The sequence below is a fragment of the Candoia aspera genome, chromosome 7 (genome assembly GCF_035149785.1).
Source record: "Candoia aspera isolate rCanAsp1 chromosome 7, rCanAsp1.hap2, whole genome shotgun sequence".
In the NCBI taxonomy this organism is placed as follows: Eukaryota; Metazoa; Chordata; class Lepidosauria; order Squamata; family Boidae; genus Candoia; species Candoia aspera.
In genome coordinates this window covers 68955477-68973547 of record NC_086159.1, presented here as the reverse complement: position 1 = coordinate 68973547, position 18071 = coordinate 68955477, and the positions used below count along the sequence as shown (strand labels likewise).

Sequence of the window (18071 nt, the reverse complement as noted above, 5' to 3'; positions counted from 1 at the left end):
TTAATAAATTGGAAATAGTTTGAAATTTTTCCAGTGGTTACAAAAAGTAGACAACTGGGCAGCGATACTGTTCTAGGCTATATTTAAAGAAGTAAATTATTTAATAAATGGATTTAAGTAGCAGAACTGACTGTTCTTCATGTCCCTAGGTTCCCTTGATATGATTCAAGATTTGGCATTTTTAAAAGTCCCAGGAAGACGAACACACATATAAAAACCCCTTTTGATCTTCTGGCTAACAGGACATTTTTGGTTTTTAAACTAAGTTCTGAAAGAATATTGATGCATGTTAGTGCTACCGTCTTGGAGTTAGCTATTTGCCTATTAGCTCCCCTTCTCTTAAGTAGTTGTTGGAGCCATAACTCATGCTTTCCCCTTATAAAAAATGCTAAAAGGGGGCAGGCATAATTTGGGATTGTGGTGTGGAAGGCTTTATAACCTATTGTAACATGTTATGTTTGATGTATTAATTACATTTAACCATAATGGTCCAAAAAGAATTTCTCTTATTCTGAAGACATCTAATAGGACACTGTATTTCTTCCATTATTACAGCCGGACAAGATCTTAGCTAAAATTATGTGGATGTTTTTGCATTTTATGTTCTTAATGAGCAGAATGGAACATAAAAATCACCACTTTTTTACAGTTTGGAGTGCGACTGTTAAAAAGCAGTATTATTCAAAATAATGAGTTATGTCTAGGTTTAGTCATACTAGAGAAGAATGGTAATAGCTAACCTGTCCATTTGATTTCAGTGGGCCTATTCCAGACATGGCTAAGTCCAAATCTGATCCATTAATTTAAAAATTATAACTGTTGAGATATATAAGTAGTATCTCATATTCAGTGAGACTTTCTCTGCTTAGAAACCAATTCTTTCTATTCTGCATTTTTCTGGCAGATGTGTCAGTTTCATTCCTGCTGAGGCAGTCAGAACAGATGGTAAGCAATGAAATAGTTCAGACAAATTAGGTGTGCTTGGTATGTCCTGTTCCATGCATATTTTACAATTAGTAGATGTTTTTTAATAGGTAGAGTGGTGCAGTGAATGTAAACTTTGCAGCCCTTTCGATCAAGCAGGGCTTTTTTTAAACTGGATAAAATACTATATTTGAATGGGTATCTTCATTTAAAAAAGAGTTCAGTTGCAGAGGCAGAAGTTTAAGATAAAAAATACATTTGCATGAGATCTAAGCATCACAGTAAGACATAAATGCTATTTTATCAGTATTATAAGTTGAAACACTAATTACAGTTAAATTAATGGTAACAAAAGTAACTTTTCCTTTGGTTTTCTGGAACTGTAAATCCACCTTGTCCACAGTGTTAGGATTGTCAAAAGATAGCATATAGAGTCAAAGGAATGTAAACAATGAGAACACATAAAAAATGAAGGTGTATAATATTCTCCAGAAATGTTACGTATGTGAGGTTTCATATTGAATAGTATCAGCTTTGGGGTAGATGGTCATAAATGGAACCATTAAGAGCAAAATTCTTTGGCCCCCAGCAAGACGTTCCAAAAACTAGGTAAGTCAGATCTCTGTCTCAGAAGGGGAAAGCTGGCATCTGATGCCTCCTCTTAAGCACTACAGAAAATTCTATAATCTTTACCTCTCTGACAATGGAACAGAAAGGTGATGTGCTTAGAGCAGCGGTTCCCAACCTTTTTGGCACCAGGGACCAGTTTCGTGGAAGACTATTTTTCCATGGACCGGGATGGGGGGATGGTTTTGGGATGATTCAAGCGCTTCCTCTTTTTCCTTACCTTTTATTCTTTTTTCTTCGCGCCATTTGGAGATAGCCAGTGGGCTTGCTTCCTCTGACAGGAGGCAGAGTTCAGACGGTAATGCAAGTGATGGAGAGCGGCTGTAAATACTCAGGCTGTAAATTCGCTCACTTGCCCACCGCTCACCTCCTGCTGTGCGGCCCAGTTCCTAACAGGCCACGGACCGGTACCAGTCTGCGGCCCCGGGGTTGGGGACCCCCGGCTTAAAGGATTATTGTGAAGGGACTGGAGAAGTCCTCAGAACTATAGGACTTGAACAGGTTCACCCAAAAGCAGAAAAAAGCAGGGGATCTTTCTGTCCATACTGGCAGGACTACTTTCCTTGGCAACAGTCCTAAATGTACTTACTGGATTTTAAGTTCTGTTGAAGATCACATTTCATTACAATCCTGACAGCTGCACTGGAGGCCAGAGTTTGGTCTGTCAAACTGAAGAACCTGGCACTTGCAGGGCCAAAGGTGCCCAAGAGTTTTGACTTCCTCTGGCTGCTGTGCAAGAGGAATTGATTGATTAATGGAGGTCTTCAGTTAGCCACTCATATAATGAGTCTTCATAATAAATTATCAGATTTTCTAATACGCCACATATATTTGCCAAGAAATCTCCAGTTGTTTGTTGTGATATAAGTATTAGAGCAGAATAATGCAAATGAAATCTGTATGTAGTAATGTATAGGTTTTGATGTCTGAGCATTCTGCAGCTATACAGAATTACTAACTAATTACTAATTACAAACAAGTTTATCTTGGGGGGATCTTAATAAAATTAACAAATGTGTGTCAGATTAGAGAAACTAGCTGAAGTATATTTACCCGTATCATATATTAGACTGCAACCCTAAATACAGTTGAGAATGTATCAATGAACTCAGCAAGATTTTGTTTGAATACAATTGCTTAAGATTATGCTATGAATCAGTGTTTTAATTTTTAATGTTAGCTTCATTCTTGAAAAAGATGTGACTTTTTAACTTGTTGTTGTTGTTAAACAGAGTTTGTGGATGCACTTAGATGTTTGCAATGAGCACTGTGGCTGGCATGCCCCAGTGTTTTGGATACCCATGCATAGAAATCCATAGTAAACGAATTTATCAGAAACGAACGTCATGAGCATAGTGGTCCCGTTGGGGGTTGATACAGCAGAAACATCTTATTTGGAAATGGCTGCAGGCTCAGAGTAAGTATTGTAGCATAACAGCAACTTTATTTTCATATTGTGTTACATTGTTTTCATTGATAGCATGCAGGATTTGTTACCAAATTTCAGTAGATTTACTTTCTGCAAGAAGTCAATGGAGAAGGATCAAGGTTCACTGAATTTTACCCAAACAGATAGATCAGATTTTTAAAAAATATCTTCTTAAAATTTCCGACCTGGTAAAGTTGGTAAGTTAAATATGTTCAGGCACAATTATAGCTTGAAATAGTGTGGCATTTAAGAATAGATTTTTAGATAAAAATGTTGACACTTCATTTTTTAAAGCAAGTCTTAAATGAGTATTTGTTACTTATATTTTTAATGAGGAAACTTTGTATTTTACTTCTGGGTTATTTGGGCTACCCAGAATTATATGTTCTAGTAGAAACTGGGAGAATGTGAAATTCAGAATGCTGGTGCATCTTAAAGGAAAAATAGCAAGAGCTTTTCATTTAGTCTCCTTTAAAATAAACACATGAAAATCAACTTCTGTGGGAACTTGTGGAACTACACTTATGCTACCACTAGATGTCACTGGTGAAAATTACTGGAATTTCAGATACTGTTAACAACATATGGGATGCCTCCTACGTTTCATATGTGATCGCAGAAACAAGGATTGATACTAATGTACTCTCTTCCTCGCAATCATTTTTTGTACAGCTGTGTTCTGTTGTACAACATTGCCTGCGTTATTAAAATTCATAGCGTTCACTTGCTGGTCCGTACCCTTACTTCAGTGGCAATTTGGAATGAGTGACATAAGCAACATTTTACCAGTTTCTTCAGTGGGTTCCTTCAAAACTTCTTTGTGTGTGTGTGTATTGTATACGTTTTCACAGTACAGTAGTTATATATTCAGCATTAATAAGCAGGGGAGAAAAAAATGCAGGAGCCATTAAATGTGAAATTGTAATGTTTTGTCACCTTTCTTGCTTTTCAGACCTGAATCTGTAGAAGCTAGCCCTGTGGTAGTTGAGAAGTCAAACAGTTATCCACACCAACTATATAATAGCAGCTCTCATCATTCACACAGTTACATTGGTTTGCCTTATGCGGTATGTTTTTGTTTTTTTTTTAATATTTATTTTAGGTCCCTTTTAAGTTTCCAGACGTTTAATTGTGTCTTGGCTAGTTAGTTTGGTTTGGTATGAAAATAGCTTACTGAAATATCCAAACTCTCAGCATCATTATAGAAGAAAAAATTTAATTTCAATGGTTCTTACACTTTTTATCTCAGATTCTTCTATTACTACTGTTACTGTTCTTTCTTAAGCAACATTGTTTTTACTACTGTTCTTTTATTTTACTAATACTCTTTTTGAACAGTAAAATTGGACTTATAAACTTGAAGCTAAAGCTGTTATGGTATTGCCTGTGACCAGTCTAATCTTATAAACTAATTCTACGCAATTAAAGCAGGATCTCTGACAAGTAGAAAAGAGCCAGTTTTGTGTTACTTGCCATTACAGTTCCTTTGACTCTTATGCCCTTAAACAATCTGCACAAGGCTGTTACCATTTTTTTCCCTTTAAACCATCTTTATACAGCATAGCTTATGTCTCTGTGTTGTTCCAGTTGCATGTAAAAAACAACTTGGAGCACTGAGAGTAATACAATCCATTCATGTCCATTTTAATCATATATTACTATCATGACTTGTGTTCAAATAGAATTTGGTGCAATTTGCTTAGCTGCTTTATCATTAAACAATCATTGTAATACTCGCATCTGATCATATCAATACATGCTTTAATATATCAGCTTATAAAATAGTTGTTCTAGAGTGATAAATTGATAAAATAGGCCTTTTCCTTCTGTAAGTAAATACCCCCTAAACCAATTATAATAACTAACTATGTAGAAATGATGGAAATGATATACAGTGGTGAAATTTTAATCCTGCATTGAAGGATTCATCTTCTGCTTAAATGAAATTAGTATCTATGCCGAGAAGTAAGATGTGTTTTTAGCTGATACTCATTCAGCCTGAATAAGTATCTCTGCTGTATAATAATTGAAGAACCCTGGTTTATGTGTAGAGCTTTAGCCAGCAACATGCTTTGTGATGGCTAACTATTTCCCTCGAGGTAGTTGTTAATGATAAACAGATTTTGTTTATTCAAGATGGATAAGAAATGAATATTACAAAACCTCTGTCAGTAGTGTCAGGATGGATAAAGTAATGTGCATTTACTTTTTAAAAGAATAGTAAATAAATATCACTTAATACCAGTTCACTTTGGAGGTTTTAAACATATATTTGTTTACATAACCATGAGCGAAGTTGAGATGATAGGAGAAATGTGGAAAAGGCCAGATTTAAAATTATATACATGATTCTGAAAAAAAGGACTTATGAAAAGATGGATGATTTTATGTAACTAATTTTCCAGGACCATAATTATGGCGCTCGTCCTCCTCCAACACCCCCAGCCTCGCCGCCTCCTTCAGTTCTTATAAGCAAGAATGAAGTAGGTATATACACTGCTCCAAATTTTGATGAGACATCCAGTGCTACTACTATCAGCACATCTGAGGATGGAAGCTATGGAACTGATATAACTCGGTGCATTTGTGGATTCACCCACGATGATGGCTATATGATCTGTTGTGACAAATGCAGGTAAAATAGCTCACATGTTCAGACATTTTAAAATGTCTATACCCAGCACTATTAGTACTAGCTGTGCTTGTCCCTTAGCTGCTCAGTGACATTTCCCTCCTTAACAAAATTTGTAGGGCATTAGGCAAATGTGACAGTAATAGACGCCTCCACCATTTTGACATTGTGATAGCTATCCTTTTGCTCTCAGGATGGATAGAGGAGATGACAGACCAGTCAAGTCAGCAGACTCTCTGCAGGTGAGGGTCATGCTGAGGGTCGTAGCTGAAAACTCATTGTTAACCCCACAGAAGAGTAAGAGGGAGACACTGGGTGATGAGCTAGCGAGCAAAGCTCTGGTTTGTGGAAGCTTGATTATTAATGCCAATTGTATAATGTCAAAGGTGCTGTATGACTGAGAGGCATGCTCAGAGTTAAATTAAAATCTCAGAGCACTGTAACAGGAAATTCTGATAGTAATATAGCATGTTTGTTGGCAGCAACTTTCTTTTGAACTTTTTCTTTTTTAAAAAAAATCTCTACTGAGTTCAGAGGGCAGTTGTGGGTTTTATTGGGAAAACTGCTATCCAGAAAGGCATCTGTGTGCACTTTAACTCCTTTTCGGTCACAGAGTGACTTTCTGAATGATCATATTGTTAAAAATGAAGAATAGGGAAGTGCATGAAAGAAAGAAAAATAGTTTGTACCTAGCTTGAAATAAAATGATCCCATCAGAACATTCTGTCCAAGCAACGGGAACTTGAAGCAAGCCCATTGCTCTGTTATCTTTTGTCCTAGGGCCCATGCTGAGTGCTACCTGCTATCCCACCTACAGACGAATTAGCCAACAAAAAACGAAGCAAACATTTTAAAAATTACCAGAGCAAACAAAGGAAGCAACAGTGCCTTTTGCAGCCTGGCCTGCTTTCACAAGTAGCTGCAGAATAATTCTAGAAGGAAGCAGGAGCAATGAATTCACACCAGTACAGCCCATGACCAACAGCAAAAATACACTTCTCAGGCAGTTGGCTTGATGCTTCTTCCAAATGAACATTCACAATGCACATACGTTGCTTTTGCCAACCTGCCTGTACATTAACTTTAAAACATCAACAAAGCCACAATTTTTGCATTTGACTCTCTCCACATTTGATGGCATAGCAACATACTTTATAATGTACATACAGAATATAAAAGATTTGGTAATAAAAGCTTAACACACACACACAGCAACATCACTACCTTCTTCACAGCAGATTATTTAAAAACAATAGCAAACATAGCTAGGCAAAGAGTAATAAATAGAGTAATGATTGTCCCTCATCCCAGCCCCGTTCAATTAGCTTCAGCCAATGGCAGAAGGTTAAAACCTGTGGCTGCCGTTTATTAGCTAATGCTTTCTTCAAATCTTCATGGCTTAGAGGAATTACAGAAACAAAACAAGCCACTTGCAGGATATCCGAACACTCAAACCATAGTAGTATAGTACATCCTGCATTGTTCAGAGAGGAGAGTATTTGAAACAGCAGAGTGATAGACCACTCTCTACATTTTGCGTATTGCTCTTCCAAGGGATAGCAGGTGTTGGGGAAAATTATTTACTGCAGTCACAAGGAAACCTGGATGAACTATGTAAACCTTGAAAATGGTATGAAAATAACATTGTACTCTCTCCTTTTGATTATTTTAAGTGTTTGGCAGCACATTGATTGCATGGGGATTGACAGGCAGCATATTCCTGATACATACCTTTGTGAGCGTTGTCAGCCTAGGTGAGTGGTACATAATTAAAAATTCATTATTTTTCTTGGCATGCAATTTGAAACACGGACTGAGTATGAGCTGATAACGATAAGCATCTCCTCTTCATTTTATTGACAATACATTTAATATTATATTAAAGGATACAATTTACTTTAAAAAGTGGCACTCTTCATTCAGTAAAAGTGGTATCCAAAGTAGTCCTTCTTCATAGTGATATTTGAGTTAAAGAAGATTTGATTTTTATTATCTTTAAAAGTTACCTTTATTATTACCTTATTTTTTCATTAGAATAAACAAAAAACCATCATTTGCTCCAGTACTTATGGAGGATATTACTTACGCATATGGATAACCTCTGTATTATGGGTAAAAGTGTATGCCAGATGACAGAATAAATCTCATCTCTTTCCTTTTTTCTATGTGGAAGTTTACTCACAGGCATTGCAAACTGAAGCATGCATTAACCAACTTTTTGTTACTGCTCATCTCTGGATCAGGACTACTCATAGTCAACTGCTATCTGATCTGAGGCATAGCACACGTCTCTGTATGGGGATTGTGAAAAAAAAAGTGATCCTTTGAAGAAGGAGGCATTTGTATGACCTCCCAATTGACTTGCCAATGGCCAGTCAACTTTTGGAGGAACGTGATAGGATAAAACTAGCTGGAGCATCTTAACAAGAATTGGTGGAAGAATGAGATCACCAGCCTATAACAGAGCAATGACACAGTGCCAGGAAATGGCTTGTGTAACCATGATTTACTGAATAAATTCCATCTGGTTCTGTTCACACAACATATGCCAAAATTTTAAAAAAGATAGCCACAGTGCAATATATGCACTCTGTTATTGTGTTAGAGGAAGCACCCCCAGTTTAAAGCACTTTCTAGGTTTTGACTATTGTCAGAATACACATCTTACTTCAGTGGGTTTATTCTGCCTCGTTAAGTATGAAGATAGAATGCTAACGTAACAGAGCTTTAGACGTCACTGTGTTGCTAAATTCTGTGCTTTGAAATTGATGCTTTCTACCAAGTATAAAATTCCTAGAGCAGAGAGCTCCTTGTTAAAAGTTTGATAATGTATTTGAACAGCAAAAATGAATTAATTAGTATGATGAGCGGATACAGCAATTTGTTATTTTAATTATTTATTTCATTTAATGTGTATATACCATCAGTTAGAAAACTTTTGATATTCCAACAAAATCTTAACATTTACTTACGGTTTCCTTTTTCCCCTATTTTTAAAAGGAGCTTAGATAAAGAAAGAGCAGTGTTGCTCCAGCGTAGAAAAAGAGAAAATATGTCAGGTGGGTAAAAAAATTAATTAAATTCTAAGATTTGTACTTGATAATTATATTGATGCAGCAACTCCATTGCTGTTGACATTTTTTCCTCTTGGTTTTGCGAGCAACTGGAATAGTGCTTTGTTAAAAAAAATAAACATCCTTTAATATAGATGGAATGTTTTCATCTGTTAATAAAAACCTGCTTTAATGCAAATAGTTGACGTGTTTTTATGCAAAAATTTTAAATTAACAATATTTGCTAATAGAACATCTTTTGAATATTTTCCTTGCTAAAACAAATGCACATTGTTTGGATTAACTAAATCTTTTTAAAATTATTTCCTGTATTTTTAATTATTATTATTTTGGTTGTGATAAAAATAACAGTACGAAGGAATTTGGGGGGCTGTGCCAAATCCTTATGTCTTGCTTTTTAGCTCCCCAAAATTAGTTGGCTACTGTTGATATGAAGTTTATTCTTTTATTTATTTGACAATATTTGTTGACTATCCCAATCACTGAAGACCCTGGACAGTTTACAACACAGAGAAATAAAATACAGAACAAAAGTAATAACAAAATACAAGAACTAGGAATCAGTCAGAATCAAATGGGAATGAAACGGTGTTAAGCACCTTGCTGAACCCTGTATAGACCAGGGTGTGTTTTCTTAAATAATTTTGCTGCAAAATAAAGTATTAGGTTTATATCCTGTTTATATTGAAAAGGGGAAGTACCATATCTGCTTTTCTGGCAATATCATCTCTTCAGGGGTAAAAGTTGTCTGTTTTTCAGGCTGCGTTGCAATGCTACTATTGCTTCACCAATCATTTTATGATTGGAATATTTTTCAAATACTTGCTTGTTTTCTGCTAGAACAGTTAGTGTGCCTCATCTCATAACGTTCTAGGTCTGGTTTCATTTATTTATTTATTTTCTCTGAAGTTTGTGATATATTTAAATATGTTCAATGAATGTTGCTGCAAACCTTTCTGCTTCTGGAAGAAAAAGGCTTGGTTCTTAACAATGGATGCTGGATAATTTTTTTCCAACAGCAGAACATTTTTTTAGAATTCCAAAATATATGATTGAATAAAAATATATATCTCCAAACTGCAAACCACCTATTATGCAATATAGTCTTAAATTTGAGAAAATGATAAATATATAAAGGCCCAAAGGAGACATTTAAATACATACAAATTGAGAAGAGAAAGAAAATCTTACACTTGGATTAAAAGGTAAAGGTTTCCCTCGACGTAAAGTCCAGTCGTGTCCGACTCTAGGGGGCGGTGCTCATCTCCGTTTCTAAGCCTTGGAGCCGGCGTTGTCATAGACACTTCCGGGTCATGTGGCCAGCATGACGACTCGGAACGCCGTTACCTTCCCGCCGAAGCGGTACCTATTGATCTACTCACATTTGCATGTTTTCGAACTGCTAGGTGAGCAGGAGCTGGGACGAGCAACGGGAGCTCACCCCGCCGCGCGGTTTCGAACCGCCGACCTTCCGATCGACAGCTCAGCGGTTTAACCCGCAGCGCCACCGCGTCCCTACTACACTTGGATTAAGCTTATGTAAATACATGAATTCATACTTGAGATGTGATTTGATTTAAACTGTACTCAGTGTATGGAAATCTTTCAGTGCTTTTGAAAAAAATGAAGGTTTACTGAGTTTAAAGAAACTGACTATAAGTCTAAACAATTTTCTTTTGTCCCTGCAGCACCTGATCTAGTGGATATTAATATTACTAATTCCTTGTTTTCCTTTTCCATAAATTTTGATAATTGTATATGCAATTAGTTCTTTAAGTAAGCAAGGACTTTAATTCATGGAATATTTCAGTACTGTGAGATATTTCCCTGTTTCACTTGTATTTTAAAGATGGGGATACCAGTGCAACAGAAAGTGGTGATGAAGTTCCTGTAGAATTATATACTGCTTTTCAACATACACCGACTACAATTACGCTAACTGCTACACGAGTTACAAAGGTCACAGATAAGAAAAGGAAAAAAAGTGGAGAGAAAGAGCAAAACATCACAAAATGTAAAAAAGTAAGCTAAAATCTACTATTCAGTTGTTCAACGGTTTATCGATCTTCTTAGACATTATGGTATACACCAGCCTTTCTCAACTTTTGACCCTGGAGGAACCCTTGAAATATTTTTCAGGCCTTGGGGAACCCCCCCTGCACATTCAGGCTCAACTATAGGCCAGAAGTTACCAAATTTTATTAGTTTCATGTGTAGGCCTGTATATATGCATTAACAGTGTTCTTAAACTAAAAATAAAGAATGAAACTTTTTAATGAGAGGTTGCCCAAATTTGAAATAATTTTTTAAATAAATCGTGATCTCCCAGAGAACTCCTGGTGACCTCTCGCGGAATCCTAGGGTGCCACAGAACCTGGTTGAGAAATCCTGGTATACACAGTATAATCTCAGATGCTTAGAAATAGGACATTAAAGAGGCTGGGGAAATAAAATCAAGGTTTGAAGGATCTCACTGCTTGATTCCAAGAAGGGGTATTAGTAACTAGAACCAGTCAGTGTTGGATTGATGTAAAGGGTCAAGACATACCATAGAGCAACAGTGGCCCTGAGAAGGAGAAGGTGAAAGTGGCAGAGGGAAATGTTGCCCAGGAAGTAACACTGCGTTATGGAGCTACAGCCCCTTCTTATAGCCACATTGCTACATACATCACCACAATTTAGTGGGAGTTATATTGGGTTTAAATGTGTTGAAGAAGATGTACAGACTGTATATCGTACTGCTGGTAAAACATTTCTAAGGAAATTTTTATCTGTATTTTATAGTGCCACAGAAGGATTTTTGTCTTTTCAGCAAGATGAATATTTTCAGATGACATACTCCTTCAGAGAATATTTATTTTAATCTTATATGCTAATATAATGTTTTTTCAGGCTTTTCGTGAAGGTTCTAGAAAATCTTCAAGAGTTAAGGTAAAATATATTTTCTTGTTCCTATTAATTTCATTGTACTGAAGAATACACTTTTGTTCATTGATTAAAGAGTATGGGCGGGTTAGTTATCACGCTGTTTTATTCTGTTTATAATCTTTATATCCTCACATTTCCAAAAATAATGCATAAGATAGGCAATAGCATTGAATGTTCATAAAACATTAACACTATTAAAAATACATGAAGTGAAAGTACTATGTAATATAAAAAAACCCAAAGATTTATAAATATTATCTGTAATGCAGTTAAGCTACTAGAATAACTGGAAGGTCAGTTAATAAACTAGCATTCCCGTATTCACCAATATGGATGCTTGCCAGATGTGTGGACTGCACTTCCCAATCTTCTCAACACTGGCCGTGCTGCTTGGGGAATTTTAGGAGTTGAAGTCCTCATATCTGTTGGGTGCCGAATTCAGGATAGCTGTAAAATGACAGCTTCATCTACAGCATATACTTTCAAGGAGAGCTTTGGGTTGCATAAGGTGGAAGGCTAGTAGGGAGGGAATGAGGTCGATTGCTAAGAAAGGGATTTCCGGAGCCAAGGAAGAGCCTATAAAAAAGACCGTTTCCCATTCTGTTGTTGATAAATGCACTTTGAAATCCTCTCACAGAGGAGTTCATATACATGTTGTATTGTCTTAAGGGGGCAAAAGAAATGTGTTGGGGGGGAAGAGACAGCATTCCAAGAAGCAGATAGACATGTAGCATTGCACCTGGCTTCTTTAAGGAAGACTAGAACCACAATTAAATGGTGTCCCGAAATCTTAATCAAATAGAAACTTTTGTATCTTGCAACTACAGAAGCACTGTCATTCTTGTATAATTTTACTGGACCTCTAGCAATGATCAGCTGAGCAGCATAGCATGGTCAGTTTGTGTGTAGACGGTAAACCATTTAGAATCTGGCTTCCATAAATCATAGAAAGCAGTTGGGTTTAGTGGGATTAGAACCTGAACAGGGAGACTGACAAAAACCTAGGAAAGTTAAGACTATCTTAACTTCGAGATCTTTCAGGTTTTTATTTCAGTTAAAGATGAGGCGCAGGAGCAGGATTTGATTGAAACTGCATTTCCAGGGGAAGGTATGGTGAATGTCAAGAGGCCACACCATTGAGCCGTGTGTTCTGTAGAAAAGTCGCTAAATTTCATAAAGCTTGTGCATGAATTAGGTAATTATTTTTTCACCAATGTTTTGACTCAGCTGGCTCTGAAACATACTCTAATTTTATGTTTGTCTGTACGTTTTCATTTAGGGCTCAGCTCCAGCGATTGATCCTTCTGATATTTCAAACTTTGGGTGGGAAACTAAAATCAAGGCCTGGATGGATCGATATGAAGAAGCAAACAACAATCAATACAGTGAAGGTGTTCAGAGAGAGGCACAAAGAATAGTTTTGAGGTTAGGAAATGGAGATGAAAAAAAAGAAGTCACCAGCAACTCAATCTTCAAACCTCCAGTAGAGGTATATGAATGTATATTGAAATAACTTACTATAACATAGTATTAAAATCTTGCATTTCCTTAGATACATACCATAGCATTGAAGGCATAGCTTCCCCCTTCCTTATGAACAGTCTTTCCCAGTTCATTTATTTACTTACATTCTAAAATAGCCAACTATTGTTGGGAAATGGTTTCCAGTCATGACCTTCAACTATCACAATAAATACTTTACAATTTATTTATAAAGTACCATAAATAATACTACAGACAGATGTTTTGAGATACCTGTATATGAACATTAATGAAGTGTTAACAGTTTTACAGAAGATTAAATTTTATTTGTCCACAGAACCATTACAGCTCAAGCTTTCAAAATTAAATCCTCAGTGGCTTGTTAAAGGCTTGTCTCTAACTTGGAGGTAGAAAAGTACTGAGTAAAATGGAAAATTAAGCTTTCAGCCTGCTATCAGTAGCTGACAGTCATTTTGTGCCATAAACAGAAGTTGTTGGAGAAGGAGCTGTGCATTTATTGAGTCTGATCAGCCTATGACTCAGTGCCAGCTTTGGGGCATCTCATTCACAAATTGCTTCCCTTAATATTAAGCACAGTTTCATGTAACTAGGAGAAAATAGATGTTTGGATGGTTCTGTTGTATAGAGGTAAGAACTGGAAAGAGACGTAATGAGATTATGTTACAAAATCAAACTTGCACGATCTTCATTTCCATTATGAACCTCAATGAAGTTTCCACTCTGCATTCTGATGTGTTTATCTCTGCTACAGCCATTGCAATCATATATTTTAGTATTTTTATATTCAAAAGTCTCTGTTCATAAATACTGATAATGGAAAAATGATAAGGGGATGGAACTAAAAAACAACTTACTTGTACATGTACTTGAGAATACATCTTTATTTAGTTATTTGTTGGAGAATTCATGGATAGACTGAAAAGAAACAATATTAAAATGTAAAATATCCATGATAAAAGCCTATTTGGCTTATGTTACGTTGAGGTCCAAGAATTTCTGACTACCATTTCTGTGGCACAGAATTTGGCCACCACCTTTCTAGAGACTTGGCAGTCCTGGTCATTTAAAATGAAGCACACAACTGTCTGTTGGAATCGGTCCAGATAATTTGTAACAAGAGGAGATTAGCTCCGTCCTCCAAGGGTGATAGATAGGACATTTCAAAAGTATCTGTGTGACCTTCTCAATTTCAATGTGTCAAATAGCATTTCAAGACTGAACAATACCATGCCTGAGAATACATCTGTCTCTCCATCAGCTCTTAATCAGGAAACACAAGTACTTTAAACATAATTAGTAGATATACAGAAAATGACATTTGTATAGATGAAGTATTCATTTTTAAATATCTTAAATTTTATTTCTTAAACATTTCTTAAATTATTTGTTTGTTTTATTTATTTATTTATTTATTTATTATTAAATTTAGAGGTTGGTTGAGTTCTTTTTGGCTCTGGCAGCTCACAGTATAGAAACATGAGTATGAAACAGTAACATGCATAGTTTTATATTAAAGAATTGAGACCAGAAGTTAGCAGTACTACATTTACTTGAAGAGTTCTACAAAACTCTTACCTGCTGTAATAATTTTACAGCCAGTGCAATTTCATATACTTTTAAACATCATTGATCAAAACAAAGATATACTAGAATTTTCCCATCTCCTTCAGTAGTAAAACTGAGAACTAATTGAAAAACCTAAGCGTATTTTTCTGTGGTTGCAATGGTTTATGAGTCTTATAAAATACTGACAACCTATACATAAGTACTGAAAAATAATGTTTAATTACAGATTGTAACAAAGGATATTTATAAAATGTTTTAAACAGAGTTCCCCAAATAGTTGTTATATAGATCTTAGTTTCCATGATAAATGTTTTGAACTTGGGATAAACTTGTGCATTCTAGAGGTTTTGCTGAACTGTTTCAGGTCAGCCATGTTTGGCAGAACCAAACCAAAACCTGGATTACTTTGGTTGTTCCTGGTTTTGGCAAACTCTGGGGAGGGCAAAGAGGGGGAGAATGGTGTCCATTACCTACTCTCTCCCCTCCACAGCATCTATCGTAGCACATCCTACTGGCCTACTAAATCCCTGGTCTTCTCAGTGGTTTTCCTTCTCCACTCAGCTACCACTGCTCATGTTCCAGCACATCCCAACAGCTGTCCTACCTGCTCCTTTGATGTTCCCAGCAATATTTCTCCTCCTATCAGACACAGACAGCAGGGTCCCAGCATAGCATATTCCACCACCCTGCCTGTGCCACCAAACTGCCCAGTATCTTTGGCTTTTTCCCAGGTCTTCTTCCCAACCACTTTTGTCTGGAATAGAGCAATCACCATTATGTTCTGTCCATGGAACAAATCAGCCCAAATGGGCATGTTTTGGTTCAGACACAAACTATCTAAAACCAGCTGTTGTGCACAGAGTATTTTGCACATCCGTAGTTATTGGTTCTGGCAGTGTACGTAGGCCTCTGTTTTCACAGAACCATGGACTAAGTGTAATAGGAAAATAACAATCACATAAATTCGTCTCCTTTTGAATGTATTTTATTTTACTTCCTCTTTGTTTCTGTAATTCCTGAGAGGATCATCATTGGCCAAACACCCAGTATGCTTCTAGGAAAACCTAATTTAACTCTAACGAAAAGTAAAAGGTGGTGGCTTTTTGCTCTCTTTCTGTCTTTTACATCCTTAGGAATGTCTAATGTCCCAACAGAATTGCCACTGTCTTAGAAGGACAATGGAGCTGTATTATTCTGGGTAGAAGCAGTACATGGTAGGATTTTTATATATCCCTGTTGATTTTCTGGATGCTTGTTCTCCTATTTCACAGTGGCAGTTTTCAGGGAAAATCAAACTGGGATGTATAATGCATTTTAAGAGAGGTGTCATAAATATAAATGGATAGCCACTTAGCCATGGAGGAACACATCACTTGGATAGAAACAATGGTACTTTCAGCATCCAGTACATTTAAATTAATGTACATTGTTAGATGACATGGTCATAAACAGACTTGCAATTATTTGCTGAAACAGTATATGCACAATATGCTAGTACGCTTAAATAGCATATTGGAATGGTTACAGCACTTAATGTTTTGTTCAGTTCATTGTATGCGATTGGTTATAAACAGCAAATGGCTAGGAAGGTGCTAATTACTTTATTTGTACAAATTTTTGAAGTACCAAGCTAATCCACCTTCAAATATATCCTGCAATATTTTCCCCAAATTCCAAGAAAATGCTCCCTGTCAGTTAACTATAATGAGAGAATAGAGTACAAAATTATACCATCAACTATGTGTCATGCAATCTATGGAAGGGATCTGCAAGCTATTTGATAAATTTAATGTCGGTAGAAAGAGACTAAACATAAAGGAAAGTTACATTCTCAGATCTTGTAATAAGAAGCATCTTTGCTTCTTTCCCTCTAGCATCAATCAGCATGGCGCACGTGACGCACTCCTTGGAGGAATGTCCCTGCTTGCAGAGACCTTCGCCTAGATATAGGCCAATTCTCTTTTGATCAGAAGTGACACAATTACAAGAGGTGTGAGTTCCTTAGTTGTTGTGTCAGAGTACAGTAAGACTTTTTCTTAGAAAGGCATATGCCCACCTAAGGCTATCCAAATGCAGAAGAAATTTCCTTTACCTAAGAGTCAGCATGTTGGCATTTTTGTTGAAATGTATCTTATTTGGCACCTGTCCTTTTGCTCTTGCTAGCAAATGTAAGAGACTGCATATGTCATGTGTTTTCATTCCTTCTGCCACCCCAGTTCTGGCCTTTAATAAGATGGTGTGAAACATCTTTAAGGGAAGAGCTCCCCAACATATTTTGAAAAGTTTGTCTTGATTTTCAGTTTTATAGAATTTATACATGCATTCAAGTTGTTGTCCTTTCCAATATGTAAATTGGGATGTCTTTATAAATATAAGAATCAAATTCTGGTAATTTGCCCTTTCAGGAATAAAATCAATTAGCTTTTTAAAAGAAAACACATTTAAAATTTCCAAGTTGTTCTGTAAAAGGGTACATTGTAATTTGTATTAGTGTGCCGGTGTAATCAGCTTAATAAGATTCTTAAATTCTTCTTTTCTCCTTTTAGAGCTATATTCAAAAAAATAAGAAAATCCTAAAAGCTGCCAAAGACTTGCCTCCAGATGCACTTATTATTGAATATCGTGGAAAATTCATGCTGAGGGAACAATTTGAAGCAAATGGATATTTCTTTAAGAGGTACTTTTCTCTAAAATTTTGTTCTAAATTACTAACATTCTTCAGTTATTTCCTTTCTCTCTTTCTCTGTTTCTGTCAAACATACTATAATTGTCAAGACAATTGAAATACTTTTTTCCCTGGTCTTTACTTCCCATCTCAGTCAGCTTTCCTTTTGAAAACTCAGCAGCTAATATTCACTTTGGTAATTAGACTGTTGTTCCTTCTCACTTCTATCTTATATACACAGTTTTATCACCTCCAGCCTTTTAAGTTTTTGTTTGTCACTTGAGCTCTCAATATTTTTGTCACTATACCTCAGTCTGGTACCATCATTTGAAGTTGCTTGTTTCAACTGACTTTGATTCTCTTCCTTTTGCCTGGCAAATGACAAATAAAAGCTGAGTCTAGATAGTTACTAGCTTAGTAAATGTAAAATTAAGCCTGCTTATGAAAAAAAGGCAACTTCAAAGAATAGACATTACAGCAGATGTTATACCCTGCCCGGGTTGATCCCTATAGCTTTATAACTGCTGTGTTAAATTAATTAGCAGTGAGTAAATGAGTTACTTCATACTCAGAAAAAAAGGCTGCCACATGAAAATGTATTTTCTTCTAGACACTTGATTTTTCTGACATGTCTTACTGCTTTGTTGCTTTTTAAATTTTTCTCCCTATATTTTCCCTTTCTTTGCTTGCCAAGAAAGAAATATTCTCTCTCCATTCTCACTG

General features: G+C 36.1%; 1 protein-coding gene across 9 annotated transcripts in view; it reads left to right on the top strand.

Annotated features, from left to right (window-relative positions):
- KMT2E (lysine methyltransferase 2E (inactive)) overlaps positions 1-18071 on the top strand; it is a 54865-nt gene that overhangs the window by 10089 nt on the left and 26705 nt on the right. For 4 of the 9 annotated variants that reach the window (XM_063308025.1, XM_063308023.1, XM_063308021.1 and 1 more), the window contains 10 exons: positions 905-945; positions 2784-2968; positions 3933-4047; positions 5386-5615; positions 7286-7366; positions 8613-8671; positions 10536-10708; positions 11579-11617; positions 12894-13103; positions 17230-17360. In XM_063308025.1, coding sequence (XP_063164095.1) covers positions 2898-2968; positions 3933-4047; positions 5386-5615; positions 7286-7366; positions 8613-8671; positions 10536-10708; positions 11579-11617; positions 12894-13103; positions 17230-17360 — 1109 coding nt within the window. In that variant the 5' untranslated portion in view covers positions 905-945; positions 2784-2897. Of the gene's footprint in view, positions 1-904; positions 946-2783; positions 2969-3932; positions 4048-5385; positions 5616-7285; positions 7367-8612; positions 8672-10535; positions 10709-11578; positions 11618-12893; positions 13104-15874; positions 15898-16557; positions 16674-17229; positions 17361-18071 lie in introns of those variants that run through there. The other 5 variants (XM_063308027.1, XM_063308022.1, XM_063308026.1 and 2 more) reach the window with 3 other exon arrangements.